General features: G+C 49.2%; 1 protein-coding gene across 1 annotated transcript in view; it reads right to left on the bottom strand.

Moving 5' to 3' along the window:
- The window catches only part of KIAA1755, a 45,945-nt gene extending 27,635 nt beyond the window's left edge, over window positions 1-18,310 (bottom strand). The window contains exons 1-4 of the mRNA XM_082361923.1: window positions 18,039-18,310; window positions 6,829-7,026; window positions 1,842-3,165; window positions 1,155-1,352 (exon numbers count right to left, since the gene is read on the bottom strand). Coding sequence (XP_082218049.1) covers window positions 1,155-1,352; window positions 1,842-3,165; window positions 6,829-7,026; window positions 18,039-18,041 — 1,723 coding nt within the window. The 5' untranslated portion in view covers window positions 18,042-18,310. The remainder of the gene's footprint in view (window positions 1-1,154; window positions 1,353-1,841; window positions 3,166-6,828; window positions 7,027-18,038) is intronic.
- Between the last annotated feature and the right edge of the window lie 305 nt (window positions 18,311-18,615).

Here is an 18,615-nt window from a genome sequence, read left to right as displayed (position 1 = left end):
CGTGTCCTGCAGAGATTTAGAAGTCTATGAAATAAAACAGAATTGCAGAACAGTCAGTTCCCAGAAAGCACAGCGGTTTCTCTTGCTGCCAGAACTTTGCACTTGCTGTTCCCTCAGCTTGGAACACCGTTCCCACCACTTTACATGGATAACACCTACTCATACTACAGGACTGAGCTTCACATTACTTCCTCCACCCCAAGCCTGGGCCAGGGGCCTCATCTGTCCTCCCACAGCCCCCTGTACTGCCCCACAGTCACAATTTTTTTACACTGTATTGTAATAACCTGTTGAATTTTCTCCACCACTAGAATATAGGCTTCCTGAGGGCAGGCTTGGTTCCCTGCTGAATTCTCAGTGCTAAGCCCAGGGCGTGGCACACAGCGGTGCTCAGTAAATATTAATTGCAAAGATGAATAAATATTAAACAGGGGTGATAATGCTCTCAGTATTGGATGATGTTAATGCCCAACCAGACCCCTTCATCAGGCCAGAGCACCCATCCCCCAGAGACAGTAATTATTGGCTGTAAATTGGCTTAGAGACGTCCCATTGTCTGAAGAATTGCCCTCGGCTGAACTGGATCATGGGCTCACCTGCATCCCCATCCCAGGGTCAGCCTGCAGTTGATGACTGACAGATCCAGGGGTACAAAAGTCAGCCCCTGAACCTTAAGATGGAACCATCTCTGTGATGGAATTCATGCTCCAGGAACCGGCCCCCATCCCCCATCCCCCGCCCTGGGGAATCAGGCCACATCCAGGCTTAGCTCCTCCCTTGCCCTGCCCTACTTCCCTTACTCCCCTTCCCCTGAGAGCAACCCTCAGTAAAATAAATCACTTTTTCAAGGATCCCTGTCTTAGGCTCTGCTTCTAGGGAACCTGACCTAAGACATCCACCCTGATGGCCTCACTGAAATAAGATGGAAGGATGGATGGATGGATGGATTGCTAGAAATTGCTTTAACCTCCTTCATTGGAAACATATGGAATCTGAGTCCCAGGGAGGCTTGATCCAGAACACAGGCCTCTAGGACTTTCCCTGCCTCCCCTATACCCACCTGCATCTGAGGGTACTCAGGGACCCCAGCCCCATTCCCCATCCCCACAGCTCTCTCCCCTCCACCTCCACTTGCCCCTACAATCCCTGAGGACCTGGCAGGCATGCTATCCTGGAATGGAAGATCTCCATGCTCAGAGCCCCAAACCTGGGCTCAGGCCCTGGGGGCTCCTCGTTCAGAGTGGGGCCTTCTTCTGGAGGGCCTGCAGAAGCTTCTGGGAAGCCAGGCTTTTCCTCGGTCAGTGGGTCTGAGTCAGCGTCTGGACCAGATGTTTTGGTCTGAGTTGTTCCAGCTGGGGAAAAAAAAACAACAAAGAGTGTTAAGCAGAAGATGGATTTTCCCAGGGAAAATGTTTTCTCTTTCACATTCTAATAGTAACAGCTTACAATATTGATCTCCTTCTATGGGGCAGGCATTGTGCTAAGCTCCTTACTTCTGGTGTGTCTTTGACCCTCAAAACAACTTGAGGAGGCAGACGAGATCCCCATTGTAGAGACAGGGAGACCTGGACTTAGAGAGGTTACGTCCCTGATCAAGGTCACCCAGCCAGTGCGTGGCCAAGCTGGGGTGTAGACTCAGGCCATCTCAACACAATCACAGAACCTCGCTCAGTTCCAGGCCCATGAGACCTCAAGTCTTTTGACATGCCACCCCATGCTCTAAATCCCTGAGACTGAGCCAGGCCGGGTGGGTCTCTGTCCCTGACAGCCTGTGCCACCTTGTCACCTGATCACATGCAGAGAACAGTTCCCCTGTCCAGCTGAGCGAGTGGGCAACTTACCTTTCCCCAAGCACTTGTCTCGGTTGGGTTTGGGAGAGTAGAGTGAACACAAGACTTTCCAGGGCCCGTCATGCTGGAACGAGGCTTTCTCCTGGGTCACAGGGCCTTGCCTCTGCCACTTTAAGAAAGAGAATTTGAGCCCAGGAGTGGGGGAAGTGTTTTGATGGGGCCTGGCCACAGGCTTGGGAAGTCTCCCATTTTCCTGTTGGGTCCTCTCTTCCATCTTGGTTTCAGGGGCTGGAGGAGCAGGAGGGGAAGCTGGGCGCAGCTGGACAGAGGATGCTTGTTTTGGTCCCGGATTGAACTGGACTATATTCTCTGAGTCTCCCAGAGGTCCCTGTGTCTCGGAGGGAGCTGGCTCTTCTGAGACACCTGGCCCGAGGCCCGAGGCACAGTGCAGTGGGTTTACAAGGACACTGAGGTAGGGCTCTTGGGGCTGGTGTTCTGAGTCTTGAGTGGGAACTTTATGATTAACCTTTCTCCTCAAGTCCCAAACACAGGGTTTCTCCCCCGAACTTGCTGGCTTTTCACCAGTCCATTTTTCCAAAGAAGGCCCCCCATTGGCTCCTGAGAGAGGCAGTATCCTTTGAGAGAAAGGGATTTCCTCCTCCTGTGCCCCAAAAGGATAGCCACTGGATGTCTCCACCTCCTTACTGGGAGACCCTCCTCGGTTCTCTTGGGAAAAGTCCAGGAGAGACACATAATCTCCCTCCAAGTCCTGGCTGGCCACTTCGTCCATCCTGAAGCCCACCTGCCCAGGCCCAGCTTGCTCCACTTTGATGAGTCCTGGATACTTGTCCCCATGTGTCCTGCCCTTGTCCTTGGCCAAACTCTGGGCAAGTAGCACCTGGCTGCCTGGGGACCTGGCCTGGTGCAGCTCTTGGGGGCTGCTCAAATCCAGTGCCTCTAATTGAAGGGATCTCCAGGCTGGGGAGAGGACATTTACTGCTTGGGGTCTGTCATCCACAAACTCTGGGCTGGTTATTTTGGTCCAGGGCACAGGGGCAATCCCACCTTCTGAAGCTACCAGGCAGTTGTGTAGGGGACTGCCCTCAAAGTCACTGTTGATGGCCTCCAGCCAGGCTTGGGTGAAAAGTATAGGGTAGGATGACTCGGGAACAGGCTTCGTGTCCACTGTGTGGAGGTCCACAGAGAGGCACTTGATCATGATGCAGACGGACTGCTCCTCCCGGGGCTCAACTTGGAGGTAGAAGTCACCTTGGCGCAATAAGAGGGGATTGAGGGATGCCAGGTGGACCACAACCTCATCGCGCAGGCACAGCGGCCAGCCTTCATGCAGGAAGAGGTGGTGTGAGTAGGGGGTCTGCAAAGAGAAGGGGATGGCATCAGAGAATCTGGCCCTGAAAACCCCGCCCACGGGTTTGCTTCCTTCCCTCTCCCAGAAGGAACCCTGAACAGGTCGGGGACTCAGGTGAGGCAAGAAAGGTGACTAAGACACAGCATCCAAGGAGGTCCCACTCTCAGCATCCTGCAAGTCACACAGCCCCAAGAGGGAGCGCCTCCTTAAATGTTGTGCCTTCCACGCCTCTGGCTCACCCTAGTCCTGGCCCTGACCTTGAAAATACTTGCTAGCCTACTGGGCCAAAGAAGAAAAGCTCTGAGTGCCAGGCACCAGTTAGCAAGCGCCTTTCCCATGAGGATCGTCCTGCTGGCTCCCTTCTCCTCTCCATCTATCAAAACTTCTCTCAACCCAGCTCAAGCTAAACCCTCCCCTTTAGCCAGGGAGACATGGCTTCCAAGGTCTGAATCACTAATTTGTGCAAATGACTTAACTTCTTTGAGTCTCCATTTCCCTATTTGCAAATAGGAATAATGATACATAGTGGTATTATTGGGTTGGTATGAGGATTAAGTTAGATTATAAATACATTTATGTTTTTTTAAAAACCAACACAATGCATAACATATAATAAGTAGATGTTCAATAAATATTATTTCCCTCTCCCTTTGACAATATTTACCTTTTGAAAAATTGTAGGATTTCCAATTTTTAAAAAAGGTTACTTACTGCCTTTATTCCATTCTCTAATTTGTAAAGTAGAGAGATTACAGAGTGAAGTAGAAACGCTACTAAGTGAGACGTTAGGAAATCTGACCCTGCCACGAACTTGCTAGCTGGCCCTGAAAAATCATTCCGCTCTTCTGGGTCTGAAAGTCAGACCCAGAATATTTATCTGTTTGTTTATTATTTATTTATTTCCCATTAGCAGTTAACAACACGGCAGGTGAGGCTAAACGATAAAAAAAAAATTTAAACAGAAGGTGCCAGCAATTCTCTATAGAGGTAGACACAGCAAGTCATCCTGGGGCCTCTCCAGGGGGCTGTCAGGGCTGTGCAGACCCAGTGTTCAACAGTGACACCATGTGGCAACAACAGAAACAACAGCTCCACCAGACTGACAACAGGTCTTTCTCTACCTGACTTTTGGAAAAGAGTCTGATCTGATTCCTACAGATCGAATAAACCCTGGATAATCTCATATAATTTGGATGTGTATACAGGAGACCTCCAGAGGGTGACACTAAACTTCCTGTTAATTAAGCAGGTGTTTCCTGGAATGATTAATTGGGGAGATAATGTGATCTGAACATACTTGTACCTACCATGTTGATAAACCAGTTCATTTCAGTTACACTGCAGATTCGGCTGTCTCCAAGAAGCTTCATATCCATAAACCCCATGAGTCTGTGTTACTCCAGCCTTTTCACATAGCCTTCTGCTGTTTACAACATCCTTTCCATCACCTTCTCAGTGAACGAAATGAAACAGCGCAGAGGTATTTTGCAAATAGCAAAGCACCATAGAAATGACTGTTGCGATTATCTTATTTGACTCTCAGTAACTCAGTGGTGCAAGCAGTTCAGGAAAGTTCCTCAACTTTACAGATGAGGAAACCGAGGCTAAAGAATTGCCTCATAGTCACACAGCTGAAAAGTAGCAAAAGCAGGACTTGTGCCTAGACTTTCACATTTGGAGTCGGCTGTATCTGTCCTTAGTCCCTCTAGACTTCATTGATGGTGGCTGTCTTTCTGGGTGCTGGTGGCTATAAAGGCAGACTTTGAGGCTGGCACATTCTTATTCCAGAGGGAGAAAGGAGACAGTGGGAAAGTAACAGCCAGCAGCTACTGAGCAATTACTTCATGCCAGGCTCTGGGCTAAGCTGTGTGTATCATCTCGGTGAGGTACATACATCCTGTGTTATTAACATTCCCACTTCCTACATAAGAAAACTGAAGCTCAGAGAGGTGACATAGATCCCCCAACTTCATAGTGATGGAGCCTGGATTTGAACCTGGGGCACCTGACTCCTGAGGGCATACATTAATCCCACGCTACTACCCCCTGCTCTGAGACGACACGAATTCACTTATAATTATGATTAAAGTTAAAGATAATTGAAAATAAAGAAATCTAAATGTTGTGACCCTTGTCCCTGGAAGAAATGGGGAAAGAGACAGTGCAAATGCAGTTTTAATGGCCAAATAAAGGAAGCAGGCAGTTGTACAGCTTGTCAGGGAGAGGAAATAAGGATGGGGAGGATATGGGTTAAATAACGTCAACATGGATGTGTGGAAATTGGCTGCAATGTTTCAGTGAGACTCTTCCTTCTCCTAAAAGAACAGCAAATGTGTATGGAGCTATTTCTGTGTGTCAGGCACTGTGCTAAGTAGCTTAAATGAATGATCTATTTCCTTCCAGTTCCAACCATCTCTAATTCTGGCTCCTAAGTCTGAACTTTTAGCTGCTACATTCAATTTCTTTCTATCACTGAAATGATGCACATGGTCCCTCTGCTTATTTGTCCTCCTGATGTGCCAGGTCCCCGACAGGCATGACCAACTCAGGAAAGGCTAGTAGGACCTAAGATGCTGTTAGCGATGCTTGACGCTGGGGCAGTAGGGGTGGGCACTGAATAACAGAAGAGTAGGGCAGAGTCAGCAACTCTGTGAAGGGTGTGGTAAGTTCTAGCAGTGGGCATCTGAGGCTTTGGTCTCCAAAGGCCTCTCCCCACCCTTTCTTAAAACAGTCTCCACCCTCTGAGCTTAGAGGTAGGCATATGACTCAAGCCTGGTCAATCCTGGTATCCCATTCCTCTGGCTGCAATAATTGGTCCAAGCATGGACACAGGATCCAAGCCTGGCCGATCCTGGTACCCCATTCCTTTTGCCACAGGGATTGGTCCAAGCAGGGACACAGGACCCGAGCCTGGCCAATCAGGATCCTTCCTTGTGATTTTCTATCTGCAACTGATGGGGAGGAGTTCATTTTCCTCTCCAGAGTAGGATTTTGATCCTACTGCTGCCCTGGGCTCCAGCCTTGAGAAACACCTAGCCTGTAAGAATGATTCTGGCAAGCAGTAGAAGCAGAGACAAGAGACAGAAAGAGTCCTCGAGGAGTTTGATCAGTGGAACATCTCAGGCCTTGGTCCAAATCACCCTGTCCTGGTCTGAGTAAGGATCTGTCATTTGCAGCCAGTGAGTCCTGCCTAAAACACTTTTCTTTCCCCTTTGCCTCAGGAGAGGCCTCCCTGAGATCTGGGTTGAAGGAGTCTCCAGGGAAGAAAGTGAGAGTCCAGATGCCACAAGGGCTCCAGGGAAGGTCTGGGACATTCCCTACTATTTCCATTGAAGCTGCACCACTTCAGCCAAGACAGCCAAATGATGCCCACAATGCCAGTTCCTGGGGGGCCAGAGAACCCACAAGGCTGGCCTCCCTCCCTGTTAGTCAAAGTGCAAACGTGATTGACTCCTAGATGTCAGAGGGTAAAGGGCCAAGTGACCTTCCTGTCCATTTGTGGGGCTGAAGTCTTTTTTGGAGCAAGCAATGATACCTGAAAGCCATCCCACGTCCCCAGTTCATGCTCTTCAACAACACACTCACCAGCCCACCTCCTTCTCTGCTCACCTCCAGCCCCTGGCCTTCTGGGAGAGCTTGTCCCCCGGTCCCACATCCCTTCTGACTTACACAAGCTGCTTCGCGCACTTGTTCACACAGGCGCTTGGCAGGGATCAGGAAATCCAGGAGGAAGTTCAGTCCATCGCCCCGGAAGTCAGAATCAAGGAGACGGAACACCTGACCCAGGATGGTGGGTGCTGTGGCCTCAAAAGGGGGATAGAGGCCCGCCAGGGCATGCTGGATGGCTGCATCCAAGGATGGGGGGTCCTGTGGGGGACAGGAGGAGAGGATGAAAAGTGATAGTAGCAATAATAATAAGGGTAGGGGCCACTTCCCCTGATCTTCCTGGCCTCAGATAACTAAGGCTCCTGCTAACTCTGAACTCCTCTGCTACACCCTACCACTCACACACCCCCTTCAGCCACACTGGCCTTCTTTCCTGTTCTTCAAACATACCAGGAACAATCCCATCTCAGGGCCTTTGCACTGGCTGTTCCCTCTGCCTAGAATACTCCTCCTTAAGACATCCTCATTCCCTCACCTCCTGCAGATCTTTGCTCAAACGTCATCTGCTGATCCAAGGTGGAGTAGAGGAACAGGCGAAGGCATCCAGGTCAGGGCCAGAGGGAAAGGAGAGGTCAGCATGCCCAAATCTCGCCACCTGGCTGACCTGCAGACCTGCAGACCTGCAGTTTGAAGCTGAGCCACCAGCGAAGCCCACCCTAGATGAGACAAGCCCCAGTCCACATGCAGACGCATGAGTGATAATGAGTGATTGCTGTTTTATACCACTCAGTTGGGGTGGTTTGTTACACAGCAGTAACTAACTGATACAAGTTGATATGATTGATACGAGCTCCATCTTCATCTATCCAGGATGCCTCCTCTAGATGTTTATGGGGCACAGACCATCAATACATAAATCTAACTCCTAAGCCTACTCCTCCCCCCACATCCTTACCTTAGTGATTGCCTCCCCATCCAGTCAGACTCCTAAACCAGAAATCTGCTCATCATTCCGCCCCTTCCTCCTGCCTCCGCTGCCCACAGACAACCCTCAGCCACATCCTATACAGTCTTCTCGCCTCCATCAGCTCACCAACCCACTCTCTCTGCTCTGTTCGCCTGCTCCGCCCAGATCCAGGCCCCCATCACCTCTTCCACTGAATCACCTCCTCACTGGTTTCCCACCTCTAGTCTCCCTCCTCTCCAACATTTCTCCACCAGGACCCCTGGGTGATCTTTCTCAAATGCAAACCTGGCCTTGTCAGTCTCCTGCTCAAAGGTTCGCCACTGCCTTCAGAAAGCACCTGGCCTCACCTCCAGCCTCACTGTTCTCCCTAGGCTTCTGCCACTATGACACACACGTTCCCTCCCTTGTCTCCAGGACTTCGCACATGCTGTTCCTTCCTCCAGGGATGCCTTCTACTTCCATTCCCACCAGGCTAACTCCTCGTTCTGCAAGATCCAGGTCAGCCCTCGTCTCTTCTAGGAGACTTTCTCTGATCTCCCACTCCCACCCTAGCTGGGTCAGGTGTCCCCATTTCTGGGCTCCCATGGCAAATCCCACGCTGATTTTTGTCTCCCTCAGTGGACCCCGGGCTCCCTGAGGACAGGAGTGGTAAGCAAAATAATGCTCCCCCCGCCCAATGCCCACATCCTAATCTCTGGAACCTTACATGGCAAAGAAGAATTAAGGTTGCAGATGGAATAAAAGTTGCTAGTCAGCTGGCCTTAAAGTAGGGAGATTATTCTGGATTATCCAAGTGAGTCCAATCCAATCACAAGGGTCCTCAAAAGTAGAAGAGAATGCAGAAGGGGCGAGAGTCAGAAGGAAAGGTGACTGTGGAAGAAGTATCAGAGAGAGGCAATGCTGCTGGCTTTGAAAACGGAGGCAAAGCCAAGGAATGTGGGCGACTCCTGGAAGCTGGGAAAGGCAAACAGATTCTCACTGAGAGTCTCCAGAAAAGAATGCAGCCCATCAACACCTTGATTTGAGCCCAGCGAGGCCCATGTTGGACAGCTGATCTATAGAGTTGCAAAATGACACATTTATGCTGCTGTAAGCTACTAAATTTGTGGTCATTAATTTCAGCAGCAATGGAAAGTAACACAGCCGGCACTGACTCCTGTTCTTCTAGGGGTTTCAGTGCCTGGCACAATATAGGTGCTCAGTAAATGTGGAGGGATAAATAAAGTGTCCCTCTCTGAATCACACCTTTTCTATCGGTAAAATAGGCAAGTGGGACAAGGCCAGAGGGTCCCAACCAGCTATAATACTAGGATCCAAGGGTTGTGATTTTCGACTCTTAAAAAAGCCTGATGGGGCTTCCCTGGTGGTGCAGTGGTTGAGAATCTGCCTGCTAATGCAGGGGACATGGGTTCGGGCCCTGGTCTGGGAGGATCCCACATGCCGCGGAGCAGCTGGGCCCGTGAGCCACAACTGCTGAGCCTGCGCGTCTGGAGCCTGTGCCCCGCAGCGGGAGGGGCCGCGATAGTGAGAGGCCCGCGCACCGCGATGAAGAGTGGCCCCCGCTTGCCGCAACTAGAGAAAGCCCTCGCGCGAACCGAGGACCCAACACAGCCAAAAATAAATAAATAAATAAAATAAAAGTAGCTATAAAATTAAAAAAAAAAAAAAAAAGCCTGATGAAAGCCATTCTGGTTGCCCCAGACTGGCTGCAAGTTCTGAGTCTATCTATCGCTGAAGGATGTAAAGGAAAATGAGAATAAACAAGAATCCAGCATAAAGGGAGCTTATTTAGAACAGAAAAATCACTTTTATAAATGAGGCCCCTGGAGACAGGGAAATAAAGACTTAGAGGGAGAGGAAGAGAGCATGTCTCCATCCCAGAAAGATTCTAATGCCAGGAGGCTGTAAAATAGGAGACGCTAGCCCAGGGCATTTAGACGGATGTTGGTGTCACTGCCGTGTTCCCAGCACCCACACAGAGCTGAGCACAAGGTAGGCCCTCCATCGCTATCTATAGAATGAATATATGAATGAAGGAATGAATGAATGTCTACAGCTCCCATTCTGAAGGAAAGAGGGTCCTGGCACTGTCATTGGTAAGCCCAGAGGGGACACACACACACACACAAGTGTACAGGCCCAGGAGGGACTACTTTCACATTGAAGTCGGGGTGCGGGTTCAATTTGGCAGAACAGGGAAAGGCTCATCTGGCCTCGTGACCTCTTCCAATGCCTCACCTCCCTCCAAGCAAGGCCAAACCCCAAGCATGCCCAATACCACCTCCCCTCCCTGACCATGTAATACTGAGGACAGCAGTGAGGACAGGAAGTTGGGGGACCCTATCTGACATCTCTGACATCCGTGAACACATAGACACACTAAGTCAGTTAGGTCAATAACCCTCCCCTGCCACATCCCTCCCCTCACCTAGGTTCTACTTCACTGTGCTGCCTTGAGTAGCGCTTTCCCTCTCTGGGCCTCTTTCCTCGTGTGCACGTGGAGTTGGGCTAGCTGTATTTTGTTTTGTTTTTGGAAATTTAATCATTCACTGTCACCTACATGAATGTTAGCATAGCTGAATACCTTTTGTACTATTATCACTTACTGTTTTTCCCCAAATCCACTTACTTTAAAAAATGTACATAATTGCATTCTAAATGGAGACTCTATGTCACCATACTGGTTATGAGAATGTGGCCAGACTGCCCGAGTTCAAATTCTGGCTCTGCCACGTACTGGTCATGTGACCTGGCAAGTTACTTGCCCCTCTCTGCTTCAGTTTCCTTATCTTTAAACATGGAGATTGGGACTTCCTTGGTGGTCCAGCGGTTAAGACTCCACACTCCCAATGCAGGGGGCCCAGGTTTGATCCCTGGTCAGGGAACTAGATCCTGCACGCTGCAACTAAGACCCGGCACAGCCAAATAAATAAATAAGACAAAACAAAGAAAAACCTGGAGACTGTCATTGTACCTGTCTTAAAGAGTTGAGTGAGGTTGAGTGAGAGAATACATGTAGATTCTCTGCACAGGACTAGAACTTAGTAGGTGCCCTTTAAACAACAGCCATCACTTCTATTTTTGTAGTCAGATTATAGTTACTATTATATGGATATCACTACTTTAAATGGAAAAATCAGTATCAATTGGCATAAATAGAATGTAACTCCAAAAATAAATCAATGATGCATTGGGTGGTTTTTATTTATTTAAATATATATATTTATATTTTAAAAATTTATTTAAATATATATTTTTATATTTATTCATAAGTATATTTATATGTATGATTATAATAGCTATGTATATATCTTATGTAAGTATATATTTATATAAATAATTTAATATAGAACTATAAAATAATTACACATTTATTATATAAAATCTATTTTTACCATTCAATTTCTAGAAAAATAAACTATTTTTAAAAGAAAAAGTAATGGATAAATAACAAGGTCCTACTGTATAGCACAGAGAACTATATTCAATATCCTATGGTAAACCATAGTGGAAAAGAATATCAAAAGATGTGTAACACAACATTGTAAATCAACTATACTTCAGTAAAAAAAATATTGACAAGAAAAAGTAAACAATGAAAAGAAATACTGCCATTAAATTGTAGGGACATCTGGTGATCTCCTGAAAGTGAAGACATCTCTCTTTCTTCCAAAAGGAGATTGCCACACCCTAGAAAGGTGTTAAAGACATCTTTTCACCAGAGGGAGACTTTCTCCCTGGGTCCTCAGAAGATCAGAGGACAGTTCAAAAGAGACCGATTCTTACCACACGATTCCATGTTATTTAGTTTTGGTCTGTGACCACCTGTGTCTCAACTTTGGTCTGCATTCCAACTTCTGGAAAACAGTGACCTGCCTCAGTTTCCCCATCTGTAAATGGGGATTCTAGTTCCCATCCTGCCTTGCTCAGATGACTATTCTGGAGATAGAAGGGGATAACAGATATAGGAGTCTTAAGAAAAGTAAAGTTGTTGCTGCTGTTGTTTTTGCTGTTGTTATTTATTTTTACTCATCCTGTCGGACAAAGCTCAAGTCTCAGCCTCTGTTTGAAGACATCTTTCCCCTCCTGGTCCCTTCCTGAATCCACAAGGGTCACCTCCATAATAATGACAGTTTCTAGGTGTCTGCTATTCACCAGGCCCTCTACTCACATTCTCTTTCTTGGCCACACAACCATCCTAGGGGCAAAGTAGGAACATCCCATTCTGCAGATAAAGAAACTAAGACTCTTTATTTGGTCCAGGATCACAGAGAAGGGGAGAAAGACAGAGCCAGGATCCAATGCAGGTCTGGACGGGTCAAGCCTACCCTCTGCCTCTGTCCCTGGGTGTCTGCCTTGGGGCCACCACCAGCCATCAGCCTTGGAGGTGGCCTTCCCAGCTGTCTATCCTGCACTGTTTCAAGTGGGGCCCAATAATGATGTTTACCTCTCACAGACCAAGGCTTGCAGCCTGGAACGTCTTGGCTTTCGCACACTGGCTCAGCTGGCCGCACACTGTAACCATATAAGGGGCAGCCAGTAAAAAGGAAGAATGTTCCAAGTCAACGGGACTCCGAGCTCTTGGCCAGAGCATTACCTGCTGCTACAGGCCTGAGCCCCAGGGGCTCATAAGCTGTCCAAGTGTTGGGGGAAGCACACGGTGACGAGGCCCAGGCGGCTGCAGGGAGGAGAGCTGGCTACTCTCCACTCAAAATCAAACGGGCAGCCCAGCCTGGGACCACAGGAACCCAAACACCATCGGCCAGACGTGGGCCCCTCAATATGATTTCCGTGAAACTTAATCGACATGTTTCCATTCCTCCTGCATGAGCGCAGCCAGGCCGGGACTTTAACTGTTCCTCGACAGGAGCTGAGGCAAGAGATGGTGTGAAGCTGAGAAAGAAGAGGGTGCCACAGGCCAGAGCCAGTCTGAAGCCCTTCAGCCCCCTCCCCTGTGGCTCAGGGCCAGAGATGGAGCCCACCAAGGGGGCTGGCGCCTATATGATGCTCATAGACCTTCTGGACTGACCCAAGGAACCTTGTATGGTGCCAAAGGACACAGAAGAGTGTCTGTTCCCAGCAATCCTGTCTGGGCAGGGGAGGAGTGGGAGTACAGGTGTTTGTAAATTTCTGATCAATGTCTTTGCGATGAGCCTCTATTATTATTGTGATCTTAAGTCTTATCAAGTAAAATAAACAAGTATAAAGAGCATAGGCTGATGCATTTTTACCTCTGTATGTACCCTTGGAACCACTACCCAGATGGACAGACAAGATTTCCGCCACCCCAGAAAGAAGCCCCCTCCCAGGCCAAGCCCCCAGTCCAGCAGTAACTACTCTTCTGACCATTGGAATTTTTTAAAAAATTCCCATGCCGTGTGATCTCCACTGTGTAAAAATGTGTGTAAGCCGAGAGGCCATGAAATAAAGTGTTAACTGCAGTTACCCCTGAGGGCTGTGAGGGACAGGGGCCTTGTAAGTCACAGTTTTAATTTTCCTCATAGTTGCTGGATTTTCCAAACGTTCTGTTACCAGACTGTAGAGCTCTTATAACTGGGGGTGGGGATATAAAAGTGTGATTGTGTGTGTGTGTTTTTAAGTCTGGTTCCCTTTTTAAATGGTCTCACCAGATGTTGTTAGCTGGGCCTTCTGAGAGGTGGGCTGAACTCTTCTTAAAGGTCCAGATTTATCCATTTTCTCCAACAGGCAAAGATTTTAGCATCACTTAGCATCGACACCTCCTAGCTTGGGAAGAGAGAGAACTGAGGAAATCTGAGGTAGGCAGTGTCCTAGGGCTACTACCTTCAACCCCTGCTCTCCTCCGTGGCAGAAACGCCTAGGGAAGGTGAAATTCCACCCTTGACTCACTGGGTTATCTTAGCCTCAGTTTCCCCATCTGTAAAATGGGACCATTGGGCTTATCTATCTCTAAGGTCCCTTCCAAGCGGGGCCTTTCTAGAATTCAAGGTACAATCAGGTTCAGGAAGGTTTGGAGTTGGGATGGTTCCCAAATGGGATCAGTTAACTCACAGTTGGTGAGAAAGGTTACAAAGGTCTGTCTCATCCATCTCCCTACTCAGGTCCAGGGAGGGTCTAAACCAGCAGCCCCAAATACAAATGCCTACGGGGGCCTGAGAGTTGACATGGAAGACGGAATTGGTCCAAGTGTGAGAAAATAACCCCTCTAGCCCCTTGGTAAGTGGCCCCTGACAGTCGGCCTCAGTGTCAGGGAAACAATAGGGAGTGGTGGGGCCTGGGGCGCACACCGCATCTCATCAGCTCCAGCCAAGAGTTGCCTTTGCCCAGCATTGCCAGGTCTATTGAAATTTTAGTAAAACCTCCCAAAATTTTAAAGGTTGGCCAAACCAAACACATCTGTGAGCCAGATGCAGCCCAGTGGGTGTCAAGCTGCGACCACCAGGCTCAACTACTGGGGGCCCTCCTCTTGAACTTCTCCAGGATGGAAAGTCTAAACCCAGCGTTCTGTTGCTCTGGCTGCCAGGAAGTTATTGCTCACATCCAACTAAAGCTTCTCCTGCTTTAAATCCTTTTTTGTGTGGGTGGAAGTATGAGTGAGAATTGGCTCCTTAATAAAACCTTTCAGAAACTGGAAAAACAACCCAGATGCAGTGAACTGAGAAGCAAGTGGGCGTTAGAAGACCCACATTCAAGTCCAGCTTTGTTATGTATCATCTGTGTGACCTTGAGCAAGTCAGCTCACCTCTCTGGGCCTTAGTTTTGTGTTTGTTCCTTTCCCTCTTATCCCTTTTGCCTCTGCCCTGGGGTTCACCATCCCCCACCTAAACCACATAAGGATAATAACAATTTTACTAGAGCTTCTTTTTACTGAGCAAGGCTTCTGTGGCATGCCTTATCCTAAGAACTTTTTGTACATTCTTTTATTTCATCTTCCCAACAACTCTACGGGAATGGGCATATTTATTCCCATCTTACAGATTAAGAAACTGAGCCCAAGTAAATGGTAGAGCTGGAGTATGAACCTGCCCACATAACTCCCAGTTCCTCTGCCTCTTCCCCAGGCTCCCTGCCACCAGGCCAGGCTCCCCTTTGGCCACGACAATAGCCTTTCTAACACACAGATCCAACTGTGACCCTCTACTGCTCAACGATCTTGAGTGGCTCCCCATTGCCTGAGCAACTCAGCCTGGCATTAGTGGCCCATCAATCTACACCCAGCATACCCTTCCTATGTCTAATACACACAACACTGTAGCTTGGGGCTTCCCAAAGACCCATGCGTTGCATTCATGAGTTTTTCTTGCTGTTCACCTAACCTAATTTATTGTTTCCGTAATATTAATTCTTTACTTCATGTTAGTCTTTTTGTCACTTCATTTTCAACTTAAATTTATTTGTATTTATTATCATGTGATTGTGCTGTTTAAATCACTTCCTAACACCCATTAAGATGAAAAGCTATATAAAAAGTGCGCATCTAAGTGCCATCAAAAGTCTCCCCTCCTAGGACCCATGGTGGGTTCCTCACTTTGGGAAGCACTGCCTGAACTCCCACTCACCCCTCTCCAGACTGGGTGAGCTCTTTCCCACCCTTCAGAGCCCTGCTCGACCCGCGTCTCTTTTTCATGATACATGTGCTTCTAGGCAAAGGGGCGGACTCCCACTACCCATCATACAGCACAGAATTCTCAGTGAATGGTCTGCCTTCACCAGGGACTGCAAGCCCCCCAGGCAGGGAGCAGGGCTGACTCATCTCCAGGCCCTGATCCTTACACAGGGCCTGGCACACAGTAGGTACTTTGGGGGACCACCATGAGGTAAGTACTTTGACAATGTTGAATGAACTGAATTGGACTCAATCAGTTTTTCTCAAAGCATGCGATGGGATCACAGGTGGCCCATAAGACGATGTGGGGAGGCCACGAACTTGACGTGAAATCGCAGTAAGAAAGTTACTCCAATTCTCTCCTAGTCCTCTTGATGACATCAAAAAGAAAGTTCAGTGCCAGTATATCTTGAACACCTCTCAGACACTTAGTTATTACTCCTTTTAAGAAAAAGAAAATCGTCCTTAGGCTTAGAATCATCCACAGCCAACTTGATCGAGCCAGAATTTTCTAACATATATTTGCCTTCATTGTATGTATTTTTACAGTTACTTTCTATTTATGACAATGAATACTGATTTTTCCTGGTCATGATATAAAATTTCCTATTTAAATATATTTTTCAGTTTATAAAGTAAGTTGATTTAAAGAAAAATATTAAGCAAATAATAAGTAGTAAATTTTATAATTTTTTTATAATACCTTATCCAGTAAGTGGATATGCAAAATTTGTTATGACGATACTGAAATTTCAGAAATGTGGGATGGGATAAACCCTACATCCCTGTCATAAGATGCTCTGACCTTGGGCTGCCCCAGAACACTAAATAGCCATTAATCAAATTGCCCCACAAACACTACAACTGTGATGGGTACCATGAAGGAGAGATATACAGCATGCTAGCGTGAAAGTCAGGGGAATCGGGAAAGGCTTTCCTGAGGAGGTGACATTTGGGTGGAGATTCACAGGATGAATAGGAATTCATTAGGGGAAGGTGTTCCACTTAGCAGGAACAGGATGTGCAAAGGCCCTGTGGCAGGAGGGAGCACGAAACACAAGAGGCTCTGAACCAAAGTCAGAGTGGCTGGAGTATAGAGGTGATGCCAGAGAGATGGGCAGGTGACAACCTTTAATATTTAAAGACAAAGGTGGGAGGAAAACTTGTCCCTCACTCCCATTCAGAAAAGAGTTGTTCACCCTTTGAGAGGAGCCACCCAGTGCCTGACCCTTGATCTGAGGGGTCTGGGGTTCAGCGAGGAATTTCTGGATTCGAAAGCTAATAATTGGGTAAAGTCTGAAGCCAGGCAAAGTTTGGCAAACACCACTTGGTGCAGGTGGCTCTGGGGTGGCCACGACAGCCGAGTCAGGTTCAGAATTCAGGCTGTCCTAACTGCCACTTCCTGGTAGAGTGACCTTGGGCAGCCAGTTAAGTTCCCAGAGCCTTGGGTCTCCATCTGTTGGATGGAGACACCAGCAGGTTTACTGTTAGAGTAGGTGTGAGTTACGTGATCTCCCGCAGGTAAACTGCCCAGCTCAGAGCCTTGCCTGTGGTGAGACGTGAATAACCATTAGCTTATGATGATTACTGCCAAACAGCTCCAAGAGTAACGTGTGTGTACACCTGCCCTGCGGTACACGGATTTAGGAGCCTGGTTTTGCAGTTATGTCTGTAGTATGTATGCAGGTGTATGCTCATATTCCAGCAATCTGGGAGAGCAGGTGGACACGGCTCGTGTGTGAGAGGGCACATGTATTCAGCCGTGTGAGTCAGTGGGAGCATGTTTGGATGCTCTCTGTGTGTCTGTGTGAACATGTCTGTATAGAATTCTGCGTGTGCACAAATTCAACCGACACAAATTCAACCTGGTCGATCACAGTCAAGGGGCTAAAGCCACGACCTGTCCCCACAGCCCTTTTCCAAATCCCTACTGTTCCTGTGAACCGGCCTGGGGCTCCTCGGCCTGGCTGGAGCTGGGCTGAGATTCCCTGCTAACAGGCTTTTCTTTCATTTTCTGTTACCAGATATTGACACAAACACAAACACAAACACACAACACCGCAACCTTCTTGAGGTGCCAGCCCAGGAAGACATGGTGTGGGGTATTGCCCTCTGTCCTCCCCCTCTCCTAGGCCTACGTCCCCACCCAATTCCCATGGGAGCACCTCATGTCGGGCCCATGTGCAGATCTGACACTGCTGCCCTGAGTCTAAAGGAGCAACACCACCCCAAGTTTCGGTGAGCAATTCCCTCCTCTCCACTCTGTACCCTAACCCTCCTTGCCCTGTGCTGCCTGACTGGGCTGAGAGAGGACTTTAACCCCCATCCCCATCCAAACTCGTGTGGCAACAGTGGGCATATCTGACCCTCAGCCCCAAGTCTGAAATGCAACACCACCCCAAGTTTGTCCAAGGTCCAGAGGTAGGTTTCCAGCTCTGATCTGTGCTATGGGATGGGGCAGTATCAAAGTTTACCAGACATCCAATCTTACTCCATCCACTTCACACATGGACAGATGGCGAGGACATCGTTGCCAGAGATGGATTCCTGCACCCTCCACCCTTCCCCTGCTGGTGGAGGCAGTTAAGCACAGACCCCTAGCCAGGAATTGAGGGTTGTCTCAGTGTCAAAGGTAGGGGGTCTGCCCTGGACACCCCCTCGAGGGCTGTCCCCCATCAAAAGGGGACAGAGCAAGGTGGTCCAGGCCTTGGCAGGCATTACCATGGTGACGGGGTACAAGCAGTGGCGGCGGCGGCGGCTGCTCCTCTCCTGCGCGACGGCTCACTGGGTCCGGTCCGCGCGTCGGTCTGTCCGGTGCAGCCCCCGGCCCCCCGCCTAGCCCTGGAGCGGGCGGAGCGGGCTGGCCCTGGGCGCCGACCCCTGCCTCATCTCCGAAGGGAGCTGGGGAGACGGTGATAGAGACAGAGAGAAGGGGTGCGGGAGAGACGCGCGGGGACCGAGACTGGAGACAGGGAGAGACGGGAAGAGCCGCGGGCGGCGCCGGCCGGGCCATCACCGAGGGCGGCCGCAGGGGCGGGGCGGGGGCTGCTCCCCGCGTGGGACCCGGCGGCGGCCAATGGTCGCCCCTCGGAGCCGGCGCCTTTCCCCCACCCCGCCCGCCGCGGCGTGTGATGAGAACCAGACGCCCCCCTCCCGGCCCAGGGCCGCGCGGCTGCCAAGGGGAACTCGAGCCAGCGCTGCTCCTCTCTCCTTCCCCGCGCTCCCGCCTCCCTTGTCTCGCAGTCCGCCCATCCCCGGGAAGCGCCCATTTTACAGAACGAGGCTCCAGAGCAGTCCA

This window comes from Balaenoptera borealis, assembly GCF_965194805.1.
Source record: "Balaenoptera borealis genome assembly, chromosome: 16".
Taxonomy (NCBI): Eukaryota; Metazoa; Chordata; class Mammalia; order Artiodactyla; family Balaenopteridae; genus Balaenoptera; species Balaenoptera borealis.
The sequence above is the reverse complement of the archived record's forward strand: the minus strand, read 5'-3'. Positions and strand labels throughout refer to the sequence as shown.